Source organism: Manacus candei, unplaced genomic scaffold, assembly GCF_025592945.1.
Source record: "Manacus candei isolate 608988 ecotype Guabito, Panama unplaced genomic scaffold, ASM2559294v1 h1tg000047l, whole genome shotgun sequence".
Classification (NCBI taxonomy): domain Eukaryota; kingdom Metazoa; phylum Chordata; class Aves; order Passeriformes; family Pipridae; genus Manacus; species Manacus candei.
The window spans coordinates 188,053-206,717 of NW_026138095.1; the positions used below are offsets into that span (position 1 = coordinate 188,053).

Consider the following 18,665-nt stretch of genomic DNA (forward strand, 5'->3'; position numbering starts at 1 on the left):
GCAGCGCTGGGGCCCGGCCCGGGCCCAGCGGTCGCGGAGCCCGCGGGCCTCAGGCCGAGCCCCGGGGCGGCGGCGCGGGGCGGCGGCGGCCGCAGCGCTGCACGGGCGGCCGCGCGGGAGATGCCGAAGCTGCGCGGGGAGGCCTTCTGGAGGGAGACGCTGCGGAGCGCCCATTACGTGGTGGCGCCCATGGTGGACCAGAGCGAGCTGGCCTGGAGGCTGCTGAGCCGCCGCCACGGCGCCCAGCTCTGCTACACGCCGATGCTGCACGCCCAGGTCTTCCTCAGGGACGCCAACTACCGCCGCGAGAACCTCTACGGCGAGGCCTGTCCCGAGGATCGCCCGCTCATCGTGCAGGTGAGCGCGGCCCCCGCCCTGGCTGCCGGAGGAGCTGCCCCGGGCTCACCGTGCCATGCCGCTCTTGGGCAACGCTGCGAACGCAAGTCAGCACTGCCAAACGCGCCCGCGCCTTCCTCCCTGCTCATATTAACACATCCAGGCGTTTTCCAAATGTGCGTGAGTTGAAGCTAGTCAGGTTCATTCAGATTTTAACGTGGTTGTGTAGGACGACAGAAATCTCATTTCTTCACGTAAATACCCCTGACAATACTTAGTTCATGAAGATAAGTGTGTTTTTCTGTTCATCTCGTGTACGAGAGAATTTGGTGTCTTAACTACAGGGGCCTGGAGCACTGGACTTCTCACAGGGTTTCAGTCCCCTGCACCTCATTTTTAGAGACAGATTACAACTGGTCTTGTGGAGCCAAGGTGTCCCCCAGATTTTATACCACTCAGGGAGAATCACAGTTTTTTGAGTAGCTCTCTGAAACACCAAGCTCGGTGCTTAGCTATAGAGAAAGGACGCAAGGAAGATAGGAAGGCTTAAAGCATGTTTTGCTTCTGCTTCCTGAGTACTGTGTGATGTTCAGGTACTTCACTCTATCCCAAAGATGGAGAATGGCTTGTGGAGCTGGAGAATAATACAGGGGAAGACAGTTGTCATGAGCAGAGGAATGGCTGATTTCCACACATGGAGCACTTAAATGGGTGAGGACTCCACCCTGGAAGAGATGAGAGAAGTCAGTGGAAGTATTACTGACTTGAAGATGACAAATGAGAATCCAGTAAGTGTAGTGATAGTTATAAACTGCAGAATTCATTACTGCAGCCCACAACCTTGGTGTTATTCACACCGTGCTTTGACCGACTGAGCTAATCTCAGGGTCTGGTATATTATTCATGTGTGGGAAGTTTCTTTTGCCACAGAAAAATACAAGAAATTCAAGTCGTCTTAGAAAGCTGTAAGTCACAGATCTTCAGCTCAGTAAGCTGTGTGTTCCAGGGGCGACTGCCTGAAGAGGGTCACTTACTGTGAGCTTGCTGTGTTATCTTTCTTCCCACTCACTGCTATTGGACATAAAGTACAGAACTAAGTAGAGTAATCTTTGGATTGACCTAGTGCAGCAATCCTTACAGATTTGGTCACAGACTCTTGGGATTAGATTAGGCAGAGGTACATCTGAGCTCAGCTTGCTCTGTAGGCTTTGTTAACAGTGTAAACATCCTCACTATGTGGCTTGGTTGGAGGCTTTCCATTGTTTCAGTCATCTCAGAGAAAGCAAGTGATTTTTTTTTAGTTGGTGTCAGCCATAATTTATGTAGTGCGATAGGTTTAGGTAACACTTTCTGCTCAGAAGTGTTTGAGTTCAAATTTTGTTTCAAGTTTATTTAAAGATGTGATGGCATTGATTTTTGTTAATAATGAATTTTAGAAAATCTGTTTAAAAGCATAAATGAGAGGAATAGTCTGGCTCTGTCCTCTTCAACAAAGCAGTTTCAAATTAATCTATTTTTTCTTAATTTTATTTTTACACTGTGCTTTAAATGTAAATTATATTTAAGACTGAGCATTTGACTAATAGTCCCTGTGTCTGTTTCACATTCCATGCTAGTGGGAATTCATTTTAGGCACAGTAGTGCTTATTAGTATCTACAAAGTTTGAGTTGTCTCAAGACCCAGGGATACTACAGGTAACTCTTTTCCTCTGCACCACCTTGATGTGATAAAATGCTGCAGCTATTTGTTCTACAGGGAATTTTAAGAGTTGTTCTGGTTTATTCTAGAGTACCACATGTAAAATATTCATCAAATATTTCTTTGCCTCTTGAATGCTCATTTTTCTCATTTTGTCATTTGAAGGTTGAGGATCTTTAGCTGGTAAGTGTCACTGGTTTTGTTTGGGTTTTTTTTTTTCATAGAATATCCTGAGTTGAAAGGGACACACTAGGATTATCAAAGTCTAACTCCTGGCCCTGCACAGGACACCCCAACAATCCCACTCTGTGCCTGAGAGCATTGTCCAACCACTCCTGGAGCTCTGGCAGCCTTGGGGCCGTGACAACTGCCCTGGAGAGCCTGTTCAGTGCCCAACCACCCTCTGGGGGAAGAACCTTTGCCTGAGATCCAACCTGACCCTGCCCTGACACAGCTCCAGCTGTTCCTCATTACTGATCATCAGAGCAGAGATCGGTGATGTCCCTCTCCTTCCCCTCATGAGGAAGTTTTGGACTGCTGTGGAGTCTCCCCTCAGTCTCCTTGGGGCTGAACAAATTAAGTGACCTCAGCCATTTCTCATCTGGCCCCTACAGACCCTTCACCATCTTCGTAGCCTCCTTTGGACTCTCTCTAATCTTGTTTATACTGTGGCACCCAAACTGCCCCCAGGACACAGCTGGTCCTCCTGGCTGCCAGGGCACTGCTGACTCATGTCCAACTGGCCACCGACCAGAACCCCCAGGTCCCTTTCCTGGCACTGTTCTCCAGCATCTCATTCCCCAGTCTGTCCGTACACACAGCATCACCTCATCCAGGTACAGGACCTGGCACTCATCTTTGTTAAACTTCATATGGCTGGTGATTGCCCAGCCTGCTGATTTGTCAGGGTCCCTCTGTAGGGCCTCCCTGCCTTTGAGGGAGTCTACAGCTCCTCCCAGTTTAGTATCATTGGCAAAGTTACAAGTCATGAAGATGTTGAAGAGCTCTGGACCGAGGATGGAGCCCTGCAGAACCCCAATAGTGACCAGTTCCAACCTGATGTCACCCCACTTACTGTAGCCCTTTGCACCTGACCTGTGAGCCAGTTGTTCACCCATCACGTGATGTGTTTATCCAGCTGTGGATTGTGAGAAACAGCATCAAATGCTTTACTGAAGTCCAAAAAGATTGTATCAATTGACTTCCCTTGATCAGTTTGAGAAATGGTGTTTGCTGTTATTAACTGTGCATATTATGCCTGTTTTATGTAGCAGGTAGTTGCTTCATAACTACATCATAATGTGTTGTCAGTACCTTGTGGTGGGGGGACCATCAGCTGACTCGAGAAATCCCTGGGAGGGGGGCTTGGACTCGGGAATTGGATTTTAGGGATCTCAAACCAGGACAACCTGAAGAAAGCTATTGCCTGATTATTCCACTTTTCTTTGGTTTTCACAGTTCTGTGCCAATGATCCTGAAGTGTTTGTCCAGGCAGCGCTGTTGGCTCAGGATTACTGTGATGCCATAGACCTAAATTTGGGTTGCCCCCAAATGATTGCAAAGAGAGGTACGTGCAAACCTGAACCCTGAATAAACAGAGAAATGGCATGTTCCAAATGTGAACGTTGGCAGTAATACGAGAAGAGGGACAAGCCTTGGGGAGGAGCTGCAGAACTGCTGAAGTCAGACTTATTTATACCCACTGTAACAGGTAATGCTTTGTAGTACCTAAAGCAAAAATTAGATATACTAATAATTAATTCCCATTTCTCTTAAGTGCCAGCTCCTGTGTCTAGAATATCCTTCACAAAAAGTATTCTTAGTAAGAGCTTGATTTTCTTTCTGATTTCAGTTGCTCAAACAGCCTAATTTTGAAAAACTACATTTAAAATTACATCATGCAGACATTTATCATCTCCTGTTTTCTGGATACTTGCACAGAGTTTATTCACAGTAGTGTAGAAGAGGACACCTGCTTACACCCTTACAGATACTACATGTTTGAAAACCAAAGCCTGTGTTTGGAAATTTGGGATCAGTTAGGATGTTGAGGAAAATGTATTCAGTAAATGCCCATTCCTCTTCTAAAATGTCTTTCAAAGACTAGTAGGAAATGATCAGTGGCGTACAGAGCAAACAGATCTTTCAGTCTTACCAGCTTTTATCCTAACTGGATTTTTTAAACATCTGATATAAACCTCTGAAAGTTGGACTTTGAGCTGCCAGTGTCAACACACCAGCCCTAGGGAGTACCAGTGAAAGCAGGGTGCGGGGATTCCTTGTTTACCCTGTAAATCTAGTGTGGCAGGGGCAACAGAATGATCCAACTTCCAGTTGGGGCAGGACAGAGCAACTCTGTTTCTGCTGATGAGGCATATGAGTGTCTAGATCTTTGTATGTGAGTGTTTATGAGAGCTGTGTGCTTCAGGATCTTACTCCTCTGCACAAATCTGTCTTATGCTATTTTATCATAGGTCACTACGGAGCATTTCTGCAAGAGGAGTGGGATCTTCTTCAGAGAATGAGTAAGTATTTAGAGAGGGAATTGAAAGAACACATCATTGAGAGGAGCTTTAGGGATTTTTGGGGAAAGGAGGTGCAGCATGTTTCTTTGGGGAGGGTTGTATTTAGGTTTTGGGGGGTTTTTTGCATTGTTTTTTTTTTTCTTTCTTTCTTGCTGTAATACAGTGGCACCCTCAAGATACTTGGTGGTATCCCACTGCAAACTCATACTAGATCTGTTAAAAGTCTTCAGTACCTGAAAACAATTTTAGGTGAAAGTGAGTCAATTAAGTTCCAGTTTCATATGATGGCTCAGTGGCTCTCCAACTCTATAAACAGCAGAACTCCCAGTACCTTACTTTTTCACTTTGGAGTTCTCAGGTGCCAAGAGACAGGTTTCTGCTTGGAGTCACAGTTACCCTTTTCTGATCAATTCAGTGTACTCTGTCTGTCCACAGCAGAGTACATGTCTTTCTTCTCCTAATTTGTGTAGGTTGTTTTCAGGCTCTCAGTAGCTGTTGTGAACATTTTTTTAAGACATGCATTTGTAACTGATGTAAAAAGCAAGGTTTTGGTCATTGTGTAGAACTGAGAATGTGCCTCCACCCCACTTGGAAGCAAGTGTCTGAACCATGAAGTTAGAGTCTTATTTCTGTTTGCATTCCCTGTGGTCTGAGGAATCTTGAGTGCTGTTTGGCACAAAGACACTGCTGAGAACCTGGGAAGAGAGATGGTGCTTCCTTGCCCAGCATGTAATGTGGTTGTTGTGAAATATGGAAATCAGAATAGGCTCAAGATGTGAATAGAGCTCAGGTCATCTAGTTGGGTGGGAACTGAGGCTGTCTAGTAGGAGAGTTATTTTAGACTGTGGTCTTCTTCGTCCTTCTTCCCCAGCTGCCTTTGAAATGTTGGAGTTCTCTTTTCTGCCTGAACCTATGTACACCTTGCTTGTGTGCTCCTTTGAAAGGGTGATAGGGAGTACTTATCACTGGAGCTCGTAGGATTTGCGTTAGAAGACAGCAGGTGACTTCCTACATTGTACATCCAAAGTCTGGAAGAGAAGAGAATTTCAGAGATACCCTTACTCAGTGTTTTCCTATTGGCTCCCTTTTTTAGTATTTTTGTGATTCCATGCACTGTGTAAGAACTATAGGAGTTTAACATGTTCTAGATTTCACCTTGACTCTGTGATCTACATTTACTACTTACTCGGGTCCACACTCTGCCTCAGTTGACAAGCCTCTGCTTGCCATGGACAAGACTCTACTTTGTCATGATTATTTGGGTGATAATTTGCAAAGAAGCAAAGCACCTTTCATAGGAAAGGTAGACAAGCAAGTGTTAACACTGGAGGAGTACAATAGCTTGTGATGATAATTAACCTTGTATCAGTAATTAAGTTTTGAGGGGATGGTCCTTGAAAGTGAAGGTTTGATGGGGTGGAAACATTAGGGCTATTAAATGGTGACTATTTTATGCCACCTTGTTAGAATGCAGATTTTGTGCTTTATGTTTTACTGTCACTTGAATAACCTATGCAATAAGGATTGCGGAGGACACTGCTGATTTTTTAAGGTGTGAGAATTACACAGCATTAACTTCTCAGGCTTTTTCCATACTACACATGGTATCAGATCTTGAGGAGAGTAGACACTTTTCATAGCATTGTGAAGCCCACTTACCTGTCCTTTCAATCTTTCTCAGTTTTACTGGCTAACGAGAAGCTCTCTGTTCCCATCACATGCAAAATCCGCGTTTTCCCAGACATTGACAAGACAGTGAAGTATGCACAGATGCTGGAGAAAGCTGGCTGCCAGGTAAGGAGGCAGCTGCTCCCTGTACTCTTGCGTTGGACATGTCTTTGTGTCAAGTATCTGATGACCAGTTCTTGGTGTACTGTGGAGATGAATAGGCTGCACTGTTTTGCAGACAGAGCAAACAGGATACAGTGAGTATGTGTTTTTGCAGTGCCAGGCAGCAGGTCAATAGCATGATACAGGAGACATGATGATTTCAGAGTCTCTTGTAATCACTGCATCCTTTACTGTGCTTGAGCATCTCAGTTTTCCAGAGTGCTGCAGGAGGCAGTGTAGGACTGTAGAAAAAAAGAATATCGAAGATGACCACCACTGCTGAAGAAAGAGGCAGCCTTCTTGGATCTAACTCCAGTTAAACTGGAAGAGATGGTCTGTAGTTAGAGCCAGTAGTGACAGTATTTGGACCTTCTGCTGAGAAGAAAGCTAGATCAATATATCACAAATGGAATCCAGTGCAAAAGGAAATCTGTAGGTTCTCCCATGGTACAATCTTGTCATGCCATGGAATAACAAACTGAAAGGAGCCCAAGACCATGCCATGGTAGGTGAGCTGCTGACATCTTTCTGTGATGCTAAACTGCCTGCACTGTTGAAATAGCAGTGGGAATTCAGTGCATCCATGAAGTGTATAGGGTGACAGGAAATTTTTGTCAGCGGATTTGTTCCAGTGTTTCATACCTGTGAAAAGTAAATGTAATTTTGTGTTCCAGCTGCTGACTGTGCATGGCCGTACTAAGGAACAGAAAGGACCACTTGCTGGTGTGGCATCTTGGGAGCACATTCAAGCTGTCAGGTGAGCAGTGAGCAGTACCAGTCTTAGTGAATTCCTGCTAACACACTGGATTTTAAGCAGAGTGTGCAGTGACATTGAAGAGCAAACAAATTTGTGTGACAGGAGGAGAATTTGTAGGTTGACTCAAATTCTCAGTTTTATGCATCTCTTTTATTCATTGGTATAGAAAAGCTGTAAACATTCCTGTATTCGCAAATGGAAACATCCAGTGTCTCAGTGACGTGGAAGAATGTATCCGTAAGACAGGAGTACATGGCGTCATGAGTGCAGGTAAAGAAAATGAACTCTTACTCGTAACAGATGAGAATACAAACTGTTTCTTATTCTCTTAGCAACCCCATATACATTTATTAAAAGCTTATGTCAGATTGACTTGGTAAACAGCTTTGATTGACAGTGGAGTGGCCATTCTCTCTCCTCTTATATTGACCATCTCTTAGCAGGACCAGGAATCACTTAAGATTTGTAAGAATTGTTGTGCTGGACTTGCAGTACTGAACAGCTCAAATCTAATTACTTGGCAAAGGCATAGGGGACTCCTGTTTTCCTGGAATATTTTCATTACATTTGTTAATCAATGGAACAGATTTTGAGTGGTTCTTAATTAACTAAGTGCATCTGTGGATTAATATTCTGCAGATGTTTCATGTTGGGTTGGGACAAGAAAGAATTGACATAACTTCCTACGGGAAGAACTAGGATAGGCATCAGAAAGAGCTTCCAATCACTCACACAGTTACAGCAATGAAGGATATTTTCTGGGGGATTGTAGAATCTTGGTTTTAGAAAATACTTGTTAACAAAAGGCTTGTGAAGCCAGTAGAGAAAAGCATAGTGAGAAGCTGTATCTGTAAACTTAGGCCAGACAAATGTCAATACAGACATAAGGTAAGACTTGTTGTTTAAGTATTTAACCGTTGGACAACAGAAGTGGTGATTTCTCCATTTATTATTTTTTTTCCTGTCTTTGTGTCAAGGTTAGATGCCTTTCTAGAAATTGTACTTTAATTAGATTGTAAGGTAAAACATATGCGGGTATTCTTCCCAAGAACGCCAAGGCAGTTGAAGGATTAAAAAAAAGGTTTATTTCAGATGCAAGGACCACTTCTTAACGATGGTGCACACACCAGGGCCCCAGGGGAAAAAAAAGCAACGCCCCGCCCTCTCCAAGGCTTTTTGTGTCTTCTCTCTCCCCTCCCACCCTCTCTGGCCTGAGGAGGCCTTGTACACATCTGCAAACATGTTATCTCTCTGCATACTAGGGAGAAAGAGAGATTGTTCACTTCTCCCTGCAACTTTCTCTGACAGGCAGAAGGAAGAAAAAAAACATCTAACCCGTTTGAGAAGGCATCTTGCAGTCTTCCTGAGCGAAACAAGTTCTAGCTTTCTGTTACAATTCTTGCACAATTGCACCTATCCTGACATAGATATGTGCAGTTGGGCTCAATTAAGAATTGTATAGTGAAATACAGTGTCCTGAGGTGAGGCTAGAGTTTTACGGATCCTGTGTCCCTCTTGTGAGTAGTACATGGGTGATGTGTCTGTGGCTGGCTGGTAGAATTACAACAGACAGAGCTGATCAATCTCCAGATTTTGTTTTTTGTTTCAATCCTGAAATGAAAGTTTGAGTATTTCTTTTTATTCCCTAGAAGGTAATCTTCATAATCCAGCCTTGTTTGAAGGCCGAAACCCCTTGGTGTGGGAGATGGCTGAGGAGTATCTGGAGATAGTGCAGAAGTACCCTTGTCCATTGTCTTACGTTAGGGCTCATCTCTTCAAGCTCTGGCATCACACGTGAGTATCTCCAGAGAACTCTTAATGTTTTTAGGGCTCATCCTGCTTATCAAGTGTCTAGGTTTTCTGGACAAGGATTTGATGGGCCAGAACGAGTGTTCTGCAAGGTTTTCTTTCCTGGACCTGGCTGGAGAGGATGTGGGCTGAGGCCTTTACCCTTCACATCATATCTGGGAAACAGGGCATGGGGAATGAACAAACTGCCCCAAGACAAGCTGGGGTGTGAGCTCACAGCGCAGTAGCTGCCATGTGGTAATTCCCCTTATGCACACGTGCCCCTCATGGCAAGCATGAGTTAACTCACTCCTTGTTCACTGTGAAGCAAAGTGCTCTTGCATTTGTTGTGGACCAAAAGCATGGCCATGGGCAGTTACTGAGGAGCAGCTGGTGCACTATACATTCATGTGAACTTATCTCAAAGTACCTTGGTTGTATTCCAAGTATTTATCTGGAAAAGAGGTATGTGTGCTTTTCTCTGGAGTTAGAGGGAAGAACATAGGCTTTTACCAAAGGCAAGTGCACTAGGAAAAATCTATAAGAAACTTTTATAAAGATATGTTTAGTTGATCTCAGTCTAAATATGACTTGATGTTTGGGATTTGCCTCAGGCTTCAAGTTTACCAGCAGCTGCGTGAAGAATTAGCGAAAGTGAAGACGCTAGAGGGGATTGTAGATGTCAACAGGGAGCTGAAACTGCGATGCCAGGTACCAAGATGGGCCCCAATCTCCCAGAACTGTCTGCACTTGGTGGGAATGTGCCATATGTGTCATGCAGTTGACACCCATTGGTCACTTTTCTGGAACTTTGTGGCTTTACCAACCCTGATATTGGTAGTCTACTGCAGTAGCATCCCCTTAAGCCTGAACAACTTTACATGGGATAAAGCTGATTTATGAGTTACAAGTGTGCTTCAATTCACCTGTCTTAGTAGAGGGTTTTTTCGTATGTAACTGTCAATAATTGTTAGCTTGAATTTCAGTTTGTGGTTTCCTGGAGTTGAAGTGTTATTTAGCATATTGCCTGAGAACTCCAGGAAAAGTGACTGTAACTCTATGCTGCAGGAAGAAATAGCTAATCAGAAAGAAGGAGAAAAGCCAAAAGAAGGGTTGCCTTTTTTCCACTGGATCTGTCAGCCATACATCAGGCCAGGGTGAGTCATCTATTCTGATACTTAAAGGTACTCATAGACCTTTCACACCCATTCCAGCAGTATCAGCCACTGATTCTGTTCTAGAAGCTTACATTCATTGAAAAAAAGTGAAGACTTTGGATTATTTTTACTCTGTTTTGTTTCTTTCGTGGTTATTATTTTGTTCCTGGGGATGTTGCTCGTTGTTTGCATCTTCTCCTTTAGATCCTCCTCAGATTTCTCTCTTTCTCTGGAAAGTAAAAACCAGGAATTCCCCTGTAGCTCAAAAAGAGAACCTGATGTGCAGCAAATATGCTACCTGACAGTGCTTTATTGTTACATGCAGCACAAATGTTGCTGGTAACTACCATGGTAGCAAAGATGGGAACTAAATTGTATTCTATAAAGGTTGCTTGTAGTGTATGGACACTTTTCAGATAGTTTATTCCCTTTCTGCTGAAAGTTGGGCTGAAGAAGAGAACAAGAGTGTCAAGATTAATACTTGAATAAATACTTAAATGCTTAAGTAAACCCTGGGAATAATAGGCTAACAGGTGCCTAATTTAACTGGCCAACTTTAATTGACTTTCCAGCTGATACATCTGACAGTGTGTCTGTTATTAACTCATGAAAAGTTAGGTTTTTCTATTCCACTTCTATGGGCAGTGACACTTTCTTGTAGCTATGACAAAGGTTTACAGTTTACCCAGATTTCAGTAAAGCACAGTAGTGGCCAGGGAACAGCTACTTCTTCCCTCCAGCCAACTTATGATGAAGTTCGCTGTTTCAGGCCAAAGGAGAGATGCAAGGAGAATGGAGCCAGTGGAACTGAAAAAGGTGTACGAGGGAAACGTACTCTGGAAGAGGAGGAAGATGGAAATTCTGAGCTTCTGTCAAAGAATAAACAAAAAAAGAAGTTAAGAAATCCAAATAAAAACTTTGATCCATCTTTAAAACGTAAGTTCCATTTATTGGCATAAATGCATGGAGAGTTGCTGATATCACCTTTGACATAGTTGCCACTATATATTTTCCTTGCTTGTGTAGTTGTAGAAACTTTAAAAAAGAGGGGAAATTGTTAGAAAACTTCAGTAATAGCCAATGTGATTCAAATTATGTTCATTAATAAAGAAAACGAATCAAAGTAGCAGGTCACTGATTCACTATAAGCATCTTTTTAAGATCAAAATGCTTTGCAAACTGAATTATAGCTGTAACTAGTATTTGAAATGGAAATTTTTTATGCATTTCAAGCAGATGTCCTCCTGTCTTGAGCTTGACTTGAGGATTAGAATTTTCTGTGTTTGGATTTAGCTTAGAGGCACTTAAAAATTCAAAGTATCTTTACCTTAGCACTGTTATTTGAGGTACTGTATTTTTATTTCAAAAAGAGTCTGCGGCTAGAAAAGCACTGAGCTTTGTCTGATCATGATTTCTTTTTTTTACCTTACTTTTTCCACATAAAAATACCATTGCTGAAATCAGCTCTCTCTCATCTTTCCAGCCAAATATGCAAAATGTGATCAATGTGGAAACCCTAAGGTAAGTCAGTACAAGCGTCCCTTAAATGGAAATTAAATGACCATGTAATGGTCAGTGGCACAATGTCTGGACAGAGATCAGTAAGACATGGTGACCCTCGGGGGTCTATACTGGAGCCAGCACTGTTTAATGTCCTCACCAGTGATGTGGACAGCGGGATGGAGGGCAGCCTCAGCAGGTTTGCAGAGACATCAGGCTGGGAGTGCACACAGGGTGGACACACCTGAGGAATGGAGCCATCCAGAAGGACCTGGACAAGGTTGAGCAGTGGCCCGTGGGAACCTCTGAGGTTTAACAAAGCCAAATGCTGGTGCTGCACCTGCATCAGGGCAGACCTCAGTATGCATCCAGGCTGAGGGATGAACAGATTGAGAGCAGCCTTGGGGAGAAGGACTTAGGGTTGCTGGTGTGTGAGAGGCTGGGCATGACTCAGCAATGTGCACTTGCTGCCCAGAAACCACCTGTGTCCTGGGGTGCACTGAAAGCGGCATGGGCAGCAGGTCAGTGGGTGGGGGATTCTGCCCTTTTGCTCTGCTCTTGTGAGACCCCTGCCTGGAGTGCTACATCCAGCACGGGGGCCCTCAGTGCAGGAGAGACATGGAGCTGTTAGAGCAGGTCCAGAGGAGGCCACAAAGATGGTCAGGGAGATGGAGCCCCTCTGCCATGGAGACAGGCTGGGGGGAGTCAGCCTGGAGAAGAGAAGGCTCTGGGGGGACCTTAAAGCCCCTTCCATTGCCTAAAGGGGACTACAAAAAAGATGGCCATGGACCTTTTTTAGCAGGGCTGGTTGCAGTTCGACAAGGGGTGATGATGGGTTTAAAGTAAAAGAGAGTAGATTCAGACTAGATGTAAGGAAGTAATTTTTTATGCTGAGGGTGGTGAGACGCTGGCCCAGATTGCCCAGAGATGTTGTGGATGCCCCATTCCTGGAAACATTCAAGGTCAGGTTGGACAGGGCTCTGAGCAACCTGATCTAGTTGAAAATGTCCCTTCTTTTTGTGGGGTGTTGGACTAGATGACCATCCAACCCAAATTATTCTATGATCCTATTCTGTCATTTGAAATCCTGAGGTAGGTCTGTGCCAGTGCCCTATAGTGCAGGAGCATGTCAAGTCCTGCTGATATGTGGGGGGGAAAGTCCATACTCAGGCAAAAACCTCTCAACCATTAACTAAGCAATCTGGGGTTGAAGGTGCTACACAAAAATCACTAACATATATAGGTTCTTTGAAATAATTTGCTTTCCTGTCCAAAAAAAGCACAGTCTTACTGCTGCTGAGGATATTTACTGGTAAGAGAGTCGAGTGACTTAGATGAACTTCCCAAGATCTCTTGGAATCAAATTACCAAACTTCCATTAGTGACACATGTACATTTTACTATGAAATTAAAAACAAACCCCCTCTTACTATAATTGGTGGTGATGGAGTTTTTCCTGCAAAGTGAGAATTTGAATTTGTGCAGTGTGGGTTTTAGTGTACTAGTACAAATACTTTAAATATCATCACAGTACAGCCTGTAGTGAGTCAGGGAGCACCTGCAGCTCTGGGTCTTGTTGGGTTTGGATCCAAGCCCTTACCAAAACAAGCAGTTCTGCACTTGTAGCAGACTAACACTGGCTTTCACTATTAGCAATGCGAAACAAGGCAGCTGTTTTCCAGGTTGTGTATTGAAACTTCAAGTATTTGATATTTGCAAAGAGTTTGTTTTGCTTTTATTTTCCCTTGGGGAACATGGCTGTTTCCTTGACAGGGAGGCATTGCTGAGCTGAGTGGGCAGAGTGTATTTATTCCTGCTAATATAACTGTAAAGCAGCATGTAAAATGCAAGAAGCAATTTTCTGTTCTAGCTTAAAAATTAGCATTACACCTCGGGGGTAGGGGAGGGCCTGGAACACAAGCATGTGATGTTGCTCACTGTTGAAACATTGTTATCTCACCGAAGCAATAGCAGCCAGGTGGGGCTCAATTTGGAGCTGCAGCTACTGAAGAAAATGTTTTTCTTGCTGTGTTCATTATTGGGAAAACATTGAGCACTGGTCTGGCCTGCTTTCAAACCCATCCTGTTTCATAGTTAATCCTGGTGACATTGCTCGGTGTGTCAGCCAGGATTGGCTGCAGCTGGGCTTAGGCTCATTTCTGTTTTGCTCTTGCATCACTGTAATGTTGAAGGCAGCCCTTGAAATCTTGTGAGTGGACCTGTTTGGGTATTTTTCCCTCTAGATCATGTGTTTCTGAGCTATATCATGAAACTGGGGGTGGGAGGGGAGCAGGGAGAGAGGGAAAAAAAGGGACTGAACCAAGGCCTCCTTAAACCTGAAGGAATTTTTAACTGGGGTGGAGGTAGCAAAGCACCCCAGACACCCAGGCCGGTATAACCACATCATCAGTTAGCCAGGACTCAGCTGCTTCTGTCCCCTAAGGGTCACACATTATATTTTAATAAATACACAGATACATTTTAAGCTGCATATAGGGAAGTAATTGCTTGGTAACATGTATTTTAGGCATAGCTACAGATGGTAGCAAGTATGTCAGGCACTATGTTTCAGTGTTGCAGAGAACTGTAAGCTCACCTGCAACAAATGTGCTCATGCTTGTTACAGAGGGCTTATGGCATGTGCCTGCATGTGGTGGGTAACTCAGGCTGCCCAACAGGTTACTGGGGTTGCATAAGTTGAATGTGGAGGGTTTGTTTGTTCTTTATGTATAAACAGTTGATAACCAATATGACATCAGCTGCATCATCTCCATTAGGCTGAGTTCATGGGTTTTTTCCAAAGATCTGAATGTGCAGAGCTGTATTGTTGCTTATTATAGTAAACCATAATAATTTTCTTTTCACTGATACAAGCTTCTTTACACTCCCATCCCAACCCAGGGCAATAAATGTGTGTTTAACATGTGCCGAGGATGCTGTAAGAAAAGAGCATTCAAGGAGACAGCAGACTGTCCAGGTAAGTGCACCTGGCCTTACCAGGCACCAAGCAAACATTTCATCTCCCCTGTATGTGGCAGGAAGATTGTGTCTGAGTGGGGTTCATGCCTAAACAACACCTTACCTGTATATTCATTACTTCAGTCTTTGGGTTATGGGTTGTGGGTGTGTGTTAAAATCTACATACATAGCTATCTAAAAGTTTATGGTATGATTTTAAAAGCCTGCTCTTCCTTTATGTATGTTATTCCTTCTGCTTTCAAAGCCTTGGGATGCAGTTTCCAGACTATAAAGACACATTCTTTTTAAGGAATGAGGTGTTCCATTTACCAGTGCAGTCATCTCATTTCAGATTGTTGGTTTGGGTTTTTTTGTCCCTTCCTTGCTTCTTCAGGTCATGGATTACTTTTTAAGACCAAGTATGAAAAATCCCTTTCATGGCAGCACAGTCAAAGAGGAATTCGAAGCCCAGAGATGAGTCAGAGAGGAGAGGCAGAGGTGGGGGAGGCTGTGGTGCTGAAAGAGGCTGGTGACAGTGCAGTGTGAAGCTTTGGAAATGAACAGTCCAAGAGCTCCTGCCAGGCCGCTGCTTCCCTGGGCCAAAGAACCATCAGCTGTGTGAACTTGTTCCACATGATTCAGTTCTGGAAAAGTTTTATTTAAGTAAAAAACTGCTTACTCAGGGAATTATCCTGCATTTGAAATAAAAAGGATGCAATTAAAGGTCTCATGCTGTGTTTTAAAGACTGAAAATGCTGCATTTTTGGGTGGGGGGCAACCTATATAAGCTGCCATAACACTCTGCCCTTTGTATGTTCATTAACCCTCCATGTGCTGTTTTTAATACTGGGAAATAAATTTATTGTATTAGAACAGCCTTCTGGCATACTAAAAATAACATCAGACTTACTAACAGAAAATGTGTCACATCTATCTGTGTTTTAGCAGGCCACGCTTTCAATGCAGAAAGGAATGCAGCAGTACTTGGGAAATGTGAACTTAAAACTGTAAGATGTTGCTATAATCACATTAACAATTATTAGTTTCTTACAGTATGATAAAACTTAAGTCTTCCATGAGCCAAAGGTTGGGGGAAGATAAAATCTCTATTTTAACAGAGCAGGTTGTCTAAAATTATGTGGTAAATTGGAACCAAGTTTGTGAACCTTTCCCTGCTCAAAGTCTTATATTTTATTATATGATCATTCTTTCCGCTTCCCACCTGAGAAATTCTGAGAGAAGTGTGTCAAAACCAGGTCTACACATGACTTTTTTAAAGATGGGAACTGGAAACCACCTCTCCCACCATCTTGGGGAAATAGTCCACCTCTTGCCTCAGACATACACGTAAAGCTGTCAGGTATTTTGAGTTTCGTGGTCTATTCCCCCTCTTCTAGCAAAAAAGCTAAATGTTCATTATGCTGTTTTTCAAACGGCTTAACAGACCCCTTCCCATTTACAGTTTCCCAAAAACATCAGAAAGTTATCATTCTCCTCCTCACTGTGCCAGAGAAAATTTATGAAGTCCGAAAAGACGGTTGCATGCGAAACAACCAGTTCAGCACAGGGGGACTGGGCTGGGGGAGAGGTTCTGTCATCGTACCCACACAGATTTTAGAACACCTCTCACAAATACAGTCCCATCACAGAATCACTTACCAGTGCAAAGGAACGATCAAGCTGGTTTCTGGCTCCTAAATTCAGGAAGGGCCTTATACTTGAGAATACCAACTGGACACATTTCTATATAGAATTAGTATTTAAAGTATATTTGTCCCGACCTCCCTCCCAAGGCATTTCTTAACAGGTGCAATGGAGAAATGCAGACAGAGCTTACCCTGTTCACTCCTGTCCTGTGGCAGGGCTGGAGGCTGAAAAACTGAACAGGGCTGGAGAGCTGCTCAGCTCAGCACTGCAACACAGACCTCCCTCTGTTCATCCAGCTACAAATCACCACACTAATGGAAAAAAGTTTCACCTGAACTTTCAACAGCCATTCTGGAAGGTGCCAACCTTGCAGTTACCAAGGCAAAACTGTCCAGGTGGCCCCTGGGTCACTAACCAGTGCTTGTGAACTCACAGGCCCAGTTACAAAATGAGCCAAGCCGAGCTGGTTCCCATTCACACCAGGCACACCTGCACCTGCACTAACAAGGGATTACTTTCAGGCAAGGCAATACACTAATTATCCTGTTTAATAAAAAAATTGTAGTCTGCCAACTCAGCAAGGTAATGGCCTATTTTGTTTCTGTTTCAAAGGCCCTTAAGAAGATATACACTATTTAATTTTACTGGAGTAGAGGGATGAAAAGGCAGTGCTCTGCATATAGAATGATGCTGAAAATGATGCACAGTCTTCAAGTTTGAGGGAAATTGGATTCTCATATCTATTTTCAGAGGCACACAAGAAAACATAATTTGTTCACCTGACAAAAAGAGAGCCAACTGCCTTTATTTGGCAACCAGCTTATAAAATATGAGAAAATTAAAAAAAAATCAAGAAGACAAAAAGTGCATCAAAACAAAGACTGAAACTCCCATATCTCAGCATATATTTATAGGGTACAAACTATATGCACGCAGAGGCTTCACAGTTACATAAACTACAGGCACTGGGAATACAACAGTCAGAGCTGCAGAACGTTTGGAAAACTGAAACAGTGGTATCTGTGGGGCCAGGGACAAGAAGATTACCCATCCTAATCTATCATCTAAGATTTTCAGGTCTTGCCACTTGAGTTCTTGTTTGAATTAGACCATCTCTTGCTAATGCAGCTGCCCTTCAGTCTGTAGCTTTTAATAAGCCTACTGAAGCTGAAGCTTGAATTAGTTCTTTGCTGTCAAGAAACTGCCTTACTTGCATTATGAATTTACCAAACTTCTAATTACTGAATCTTGAACATTTCTCTCACAGCTTGACATACCCTATTAGCCAGTTTCTGTTCGCATTCAAATTAATTTAGCCTGATCAAGTTATCCTACGAGGCGGTCTAAAACTACAAGAGCAATCCCATAAGATGTTGAATGGAATTCAGAGATCCATAGGAACACAGAAGCCCAAATAACATCAGTTGAAGCACAAAGCTCATTTGAAAAGCAGACAGTAATCCTTTCCCTATTCCCTAACAGCATCAGAGGAAGCAGAAGTCAGTTCCACACCGGTTGGTAGTTTTCACCCCACTGCAAATTCACAGCTGATGGACTACCAGAAAAGTGAAACACTGACTTGTCTCAGCCTCAGTCCTCACCAGCAGATGGTGTAGGAAATACTAAGAGCACTGTCCTGTGGAGCACACTGCTCACCCACTGCCAGCTGCTTCACAAAGAAGATGGCATAAGAATCTCAGTCAAATTAAATCTGCTGAGACTTTACTCTTAAAAAAAAAATAAATCAATGCTTGACAAGCACTTACTAGCTATGCATGACCGGTCTTTTTCAGAAGCATCATTGCTATTGTTAAAGTTTCCTCATTTATTTTTTCTGAAAGTTTATATTGCATTCCATGTATCAGAACTAATACCTTGTTCAGCAGCAGTTTTGGGAGCTGTCCAGAGAATGGAACAATGCTGAAATTTCAACTAAGTTAGGAAGTAATGCTGAGACCATTGCTGCAGGGTCCCAGGAGGTGGTACAGACCATATGCACGTGGCCTGAGGCAAAGACCCAACTGTTGATATTTTCTCCTTCACCCACTGAAGCCTTTCAGCCACAGCAGCTCACAGATGATGCTGCACCAGCCACAGTCCATAATCTCTTCTTACAGACCCCCTACTACAGATCTCGGCAGCACAGACCACTGTGCTGGATGAGATCTGGACAGATAATTACCAATCACACCCAACTACTCCAACACAAATCTCATAATGGCAGTTTCTACATTACCACTAATAGTGGTTGTGCCAAGGTTCTTTCCAACTGTTTTTCCTTTATTCCTAGGTAAGTCACGTAAAGAAAGCAGGATTTACACTGCCCGAGGACCCCATCATGGCCTACCACTGGCATTTCCTTATCAATAAAAAAGTGCTACACGAGTTCATGAAATCCATTTAAATGAGTACCTCTGATCATATCTTAAGACATACTGACATGCTGCATCCCACAAAACTTCATCCAC

The 18,665-nt window shown here is 43.3% G+C and overlaps 1 protein-coding gene across 3 annotated transcripts; it reads left to right on the forward strand.

Moving 5' to 3' along the window:
* DUS1L (dihydrouridine synthase 1 like) lies at positions 1 to 18,582 on the forward strand. 3 transcript variants are annotated; one of them, XM_051797764.1, is made up of 13 exons: positions 1 to 357; positions 3,494 to 3,602; positions 4,510 to 4,560; positions 6,242 to 6,354; positions 7,065 to 7,147; positions 7,314 to 7,417; positions 8,797 to 8,941; positions 9,550 to 9,646; positions 10,004 to 10,092; positions 10,862 to 11,028; positions 11,576 to 11,613; positions 14,494 to 14,569; positions 18,488 to 18,582. In XM_051797764.1, exons 1-13 carry the CDS (start codon positions 121 to 123, stop codon positions 18,565 to 18,567), a joined length of 1,389 nt encoding a protein of 462 aa, XP_051653724.1. In that variant the 5' UTR covers positions 1 to 120; the 3' UTR covers positions 18,568 to 18,582. The 3 variants fall into 3 exon arrangements, with proteins under 3 accessions (XP_051653724.1, XP_051653722.1, XP_051653723.1); XM_051797762.1 differs by lacking the exon at positions 18,488 to 18,582 and adding an exon at positions 14,945 to 15,277; XM_051797763.1 differs by lacking the exon at positions 18,488 to 18,582 and adding an exon at positions 14,945 to 15,277 and having other exon boundaries at positions 59 to 357; positions 6,302 to 6,354.
* The last annotated feature ends 83 nt before the right edge of the window (positions 18,583 to 18,665 follow it).

What these genes read in the sequence shown, in the direction of transcription:
- DUS1L (XM_051797762.1), top strand. Translation starts at nt 121, where the DNA reads ATGCCGAAGCTGCGCGGGGAGGCCTTCTGGAGGGAGACGCTGCGGAGC. An exon ending in ATCGCCCGCTCATCGTGCAG is followed by an intron (nt 358 to 3,493) that starts GTGAGCGCGGCC and finishes TGGTTTTCACAG; the next exon opens with TTCTGTGCCAATGATCCTGA. An exon ending in CAGCCATACATCAGGCCAGG is followed by an intron (nt 10,093 to 10,861) that starts GTGAGTCATCTA and finishes TCGCTGTTTCAG; the next exon opens with GCCAAAGGAGAGATGCAAGG.